Source organism: Terrapene carolina, unplaced genomic scaffold, assembly GCF_002925995.2.
Source record: "Terrapene carolina triunguis isolate 2854851 unplaced genomic scaffold, T_m_triunguis-2.0 Scaffold66, whole genome shotgun sequence".
In the NCBI taxonomy this organism is placed as follows: domain Eukaryota; kingdom Metazoa; phylum Chordata; order Testudines; family Emydidae; genus Terrapene; species Terrapene triunguis.
In genome coordinates this window covers 44,034,767-44,040,771 of record NW_020664417.1, presented here as the reverse complement: position 1 = coordinate 44,040,771, position 6,005 = coordinate 44,034,767, and the positions used below count along the sequence as shown (strand labels likewise).

At 38.3% G+C, this 6,005-nt stretch overlaps 1 protein-coding gene across 1 annotated transcript in view; it reads left to right on the top strand.

Annotated features, from left to right (window-relative positions):
• LOC112102628 (EF-hand calcium-binding domain-containing protein 6-like) overlaps positions 1–4,803 on the top strand; it is a 77,971-nt gene extending 73,168 nt beyond the window's left edge. The window contains exons 8-10 of the mRNA XM_029910616.1: positions 150–301; positions 2,430–2,598; positions 3,866–4,803. Of these exons, the coding sequence (XP_029766476.1) occupies positions 150–301; positions 2,430–2,598; positions 3,866–4,123 (579 nt within the window). The 3' untranslated portion in view covers positions 4,124–4,803. The remainder of the gene's footprint in view (positions 1–149; positions 302–2,429; positions 2,599–3,865) is intronic.
• The last annotated feature ends 1,202 nt before the right edge of the window (positions 4,804–6,005 follow it).

Here is a 6,005-nt window from a genome sequence, read left to right as displayed (position 1 = left end):
GTCAAATCCCTATGTTCAAAATACAAAGACTTTCTTGCTGAAGAGATTGTTATAGTCAGTCAGTACAATGATTTCACGTTTGCAGTAGCTGAAATAATCAAAGCCAATTGGTTTTAAATTTCCTGGATATGGTGACATTTGCTCACCAGAACGAACAGTTTCAGGATCTTGCAAAGTTGATGGTTATTGGAGGAACATTCCTAGCATCAAGTGCAAACTGTGAGCGTAGCTTTAGCTTAATGAACACTCTAAAAAACAAACTATGGAATCGTTTACAAGTAGATCATTTGGACATGCTGATGTGTGTTAAGACTTACTAGCTGGATGGAGGACTGATAAATCTGGACAGAGTTTATATTGAATGGGCAAATGAAAAAGATCGCAGGGAAAAACAGTAAGGTTAGTTTAGCAGTCTTTGACGTTTCGACCAATAAGGAAATTAAAATGCATTTGTAATTACATATCTTATTCTTGGCTGCTAATTATTTATTGATATTTTTTAGGAAAATTTTAAATTTAAAACACAAACTCTTGTTTTTCTTTTTTTACTTATGATGTCTCTATCTGAAAACCCATATAAATTGACATAATGGCATACTTATTAAATTGTCTGTATTATATGTTTATCAAAATCTTTTCGGACATGTGTATAGAACGAAAGGTGAAAGTGGACACCAACGGGCAGAAGCCTATGGACTGATAATGATCATGATTAATATGTGCTTGATATATACTCGTGATTGTCTATAAAAAAATCATAAAGCGTAATGCTTAAAACTAACTTCTGCTCCATGAAGAATGATTAAATTTCCTTTTTCTAAGTATTTAAAAATGACATTTATAAAATAACATGGTGTAAAACTATTATTATCACAAATTGCAAATTAAAACTTTTTAAATGTATAAGCATTTTACTCGCTTGGGCGCATTTGCCTCGTGGCGCACAAATTTAAACTCTGCTTCAAAAATTTGCACAGAAGAAATTTTTTGTGCACACGGCCTGTCAAAAATTAGAGGGAACATTGTTTACATTCTCCTTGTTCTTCTGACTGCGACAATAACCAGTAATTTAATTTTCTATATATAAACATAAGCTTAGAGTCTGGAAAAAAACCAACAGTAAAATCTGCAAGATTACCTGATTTCCAGGGAATTAACATCAAATAATATGCATTATTTGAAGGTCTTTCATTACTTAATCACATAACATTGGGAAGTCTAACATAAATGCAATTTCATGCCTGACTTCTGGGGATTTCGTGTGTTTAAAATCAGAACCTCAAGTTTCATTGTTGTTGGGTTTTGCACTGAATATAAACAATGACTTAATATAAGGTCATAAGTCAGTAAATAAATGCTATTAGCTGTGGGCTAGACAGTGACAGGCTGTATGCTTTTTAAAAAGTTAGGGGTAAAATCCTGGCTCCATTGAAGTTAATGGCAAAACTCCCACTGAGTTCAATGGAGGTAGGATTTCACGCTAGGTTTTTCCTAACCCATTTCCTTCTGTCTTTACTTCACACTCTCCTCTATTTCCTTCCCTGCACAGTACAAGAATGTCCTGGTTTCTCCATCCTCAAGGAGCAACTCTTTTCTCAACATGCTTCTGCCCCTCACTACATATCTGACCTCATCTTTTTGTGTGTTGCGCTCCCCCTCATCTACGCTTCACTTCACCAATATTGCCAGCCTTACCACCCTTTCCGTCTGCTTCTCCCACAACTATCTCCATGCTTTCTTCCACATAGCCCCAAACTTATGGAATGCCCTTTTGGATCTGGTCTGCACAGCCACTGCCCTCTCCTTTTTTTACATCCCTCTTGAAAACCCACTTCTTTCATGATGCTTGCAAGAAATTTGCCAGCTAGTTAGCCTACTCCTTAATGCTATCCACATGTCCCACTTTAAAGTAGTACTTGCTTCACCATGCTGTGCACTAGCTTTTGCATAATAACTGCTTAATCTTAATAATGTTGCCCCTGACATTTCTCGCCTTCCCTTCCTTATTCTCTTCTTACCCTTCATTGCATCTTGTCTGAAATTAATTTGTAAATTCTGCAGGCCAGAGATGTACTTTATCTGTATTGGATGGAGCCTCTTCACATTTTGGGTCCTGTTAAAATAAAAAATAATAATCTAAGCAGATGTAAATGTGTTCCTTACAGTCCAGTGTTACAAGATGGACTTTATATTGGCAGCCACAGAATTGCATGCTTAGTGATGCAGAAAAGGTGGCTAGATATCCAACTACTTGATTTGCATGGGCACATATGAAGATTATGCATGGAAATGATCACATACACAAGATTTAAGTACATAGATTTTGAGGATGATAGAAAATTTGGAACACAGTATTCAACTGGAGAAGATGTATTAAGATACCATGCAGGTAGTTTTGTAGAAACTTATGAACATATTTTTTCTTTAAGGGTTTCATACCTGGAGTTTCTGAAGCCCTTTGCTTTAAGTAGACAAAGATGGAAGAATGGGAATAACATGGCTGCTGCAATGCAGGCATCTCAGGGTGAGATAGACCAATCCCACATGGGAACGCAGACTGCAGAGCTGGGTGGTCTGACAACCAGACTACGAAAAAAGGTATGATGGCTGTCATGGCTAGTGGCTTTACTTTTAAATGTGAATTCTTAACCATTTTAAATTGCTTAGCTATCAAATCTAAAAGTCCAGTGATCAACTGTGCTAGAACATACTCATAATGTACTGGCTTTGTCTGCCAGCTGGTAGCCAGACACTAGAACAACCATCGAAGTTCTCTGGTCAGTGGCAGAACTTGCTATGTCTGCAGTTTGCATGTGTTTACAAATGAGGCAGATCCTTATTGTCCACGGACAGTGGCTCTATCAGATGAGATGAAGTAGGAGCTTTACTTTGGCTGAGGCAGTAGGAGCTGTACTTAACTTGTCTCGATTTGATGTTGCACTTTATATTTTACCATGGACATTGGCGGTGCCTTTGAAATATCTGAGGTAGATGAATTAGAATACTTAGTAGGCAAACACAGATAACCTGTGCCTGTGCATACATAATACTTTACTTTTAGGCAGACCCTTGCAGTGTTTGAGGTCATGCCACTATTGTCCAAGTACGGAGCATATTTTTTCTTGTGGTATGGTGTTGAGATCCTGTATGACATCTTCCAGGAACTTCCACTTGTCAAGAATGAAATGATGATAAGGAAGAATCCGTGAAAGAAAATACCATACGGATGAGTTCTGGAAGGGGCAGGATGAGATACATCTCCAGTAGAGGCCAACCAATAAAACATTTTTCAGAAATTGTACTTAGCCCAGGTTCAGGAGCAAAAGGAGGGGAAGTCTCCTTGGCGCTGTCCACTTCCCCCTCCCTGCCCCCACCATTGTGCTCTTACGAGAGCCAGCCACAGCTGAGCCTGGAGGCCAAGATTTTCAAACTTGGGTGCCTAAAGTTAGACTCATAAATCCATATTAGGTGCCTAGATAAGTGACCTGATTTGTCAAACTGCCACTGCCTTCAGTTAGATTTTTGGAAATTGGGCCACTTATTTAGGCTTCTAACTATGGGCATAGAAGCATAACTTCAGGCAGCCATTTTTGAAAATTTTTGCTTTAATGTTTATGAAGCAATTTGAGGCCTTTGGGGGGAAAGAAAGCAATCAAAGTGCAAACTATATTATGTGAACCTTGTCAGTGTGCTGACCTGTGTGAGTGCGCAGGTACGTACAGCAAAGCATGCTACCGCGTACCTCACAATTTGGTAGTTCAGATGAAATATTAAGAGGGACATTGTGCCTCACAGCACATAATGGTTTGGTTGTTATTTCACTGTGGTAATTCAACATCCCAATCGTTTTTCTTTCTGGCTGTAGTTACGAGGGGACTGGAAGACCCTTCGAAGAGCCTTTAAGAAGCTGGATATTGACAGCAGTGGCTACCTCTCTTTGCCAGAATTCAGATCTGTCCTGAAGCTCTGTAACCTTCTGCTAGATGAGGATGAGGTTTACCACATTCTGTCTAAGTTTGATCCCAACCTGGATGGGCAAATTGATTACAAGTCCTTTTTGGAAGAAACTTGCAAAAAAGGGCAACCACGTACAGCCAAAAAATCTCCTGCAAACCCACAATAAAATAATGTAGAATATTCTTGTGAGTAGAAGAGGAAGAATGGTGTCTGCATGCTCCCAGCTGCTTATCCTTCCAGCTAAGTCATTTGCTTCTTTTTGGAGTGTGGATCTCTGCTTTGTGTCTTTTGGCTACTCATGAGTTGCCCACTGTATTACCAGTTGTTTTGTAGGGGGATAATAAAAACTGAGAGAGCAGAGAGTGAAGCTGAGTATTAAACGAATACTGTACTCTATTTAAAATGTGATTCAAGCTGTTACTAAGGAAACTAATATTCTGAAAAGCAGAGGCAAGGATGCAGTTTAGAGAGATGCTAATTTTTAAGAAAATAAAACTTTCAGTGAAGGTAACAGGTGGATTTTTGCTGTTTAGGATGCAATGACAATGAGTCCCTTTGATTTCACTGGGAGTTGGATCAGGTCCTTTGTATGTGTTAGCCAGAATTTGGCCCTTAATATAAACATACATTTTCATGCTTAGTTATCTTTTCTTTTTTCTTACAAATGTATTTTCTCCATAGAGTACAACAGGCAGAGGGCCCAATTCTGCAGCAGCTCTGCACATGACTTCACTGAACATTCCATGCTCAAAGCAGTTGTATGTTTAGACCCATGTTAGTTATCTGTTTATTTTTGTAGTACAAATACATTTTCATAAACATGTAAGTGCATAGTTGGTTTGGTTAAATAAATATCTGAACTCACTTAAATATGTGTCATTTGTCTACTCAGTACATAGGACCAAATTCACTGCTGGTGTAATTCCACTAAAGAGACTTCTTATGTATATAAATATAGTTCCACTGGTTTCAGTGAAGCTTTGCTGATTTACATTAGCTGAGGATCTGGCCAGGCATGTCTACACAAGGTATTGCCATAAGTGAGGAGTTCTTTTTGGTTTGCTTTGAACACACTCTTCCCTTGCATCTACTCACTTGAAATCCATTATAAATAAAAATGTTCATTATTATCCCGTGATGTGTTGGTTTTGCAGGATCTTTGCTGTCTATGTATTTTGGAAATCATAGAGGAAAAGATTAATTCCTGCTGTAGCTCCTTTTCCAAATTCTTTCCCCTACTTGCTATCTCATAGTGTACGTCAAATCTACCCTCAGCTATACCAGTATAACCCTATTGTGTCCAATGGGCTTGTACTATCTAATTTACCTTGGTGGGATTGCACAGCTGTAAATGAATACAAATGAGTTTTGGCCCTGGTGTGAGCAGGAAGAGAAACCAGCTCATTCCCCAGCAGTTGTGATGATTCTGCAGTGCCAACAGGAGTAAGAAGCAGTTTAAAAAAATTATTTTTACAATAGAGAGCAGGTGTAACTCTGATTACCCACCATGAGGCAGATCCTCAACTGGTGTAAATTGTCATAGCTCTATTAAAGTCAATGGAGCTATGACCATTTACACCAGCTGAGGATATTTGTTGAGTTAAGGCCCTGATTCATCACTGAGCTCCCTGCATTTGTGTGAAGCACCGGCACTATGGTGCCTGCTTTTCTGAACCTAGTGTGAATTAGAACTGCACTGTAAGCTTTTATATTGTTACGGTAATGAATAATGAAGCTACCTTTCAACTTTTCACTGACCAAGCAAAAAATACACATTTCTGTTAACAAAAAAGCATTTATTGTTAATCTAACTGCACTAATCTTAATAGGGGTGATGAAATATCATGCATGTTTAAAGATTTTGTATTGCTGTAATTTCAAAGTTAGCCTTACAGGGTTTAATTTCAAAATGAACCTGGATTTAACATTTTCGGTCTCAGTCACATTGAACTTTCCAAATAAAAGTCTCTTTTTTTACATATGAACTTTCAGTTTCATCCAGTTGCTATCAGTCTCTCAATCCTTTCATGACATGCCATGGTAATGCG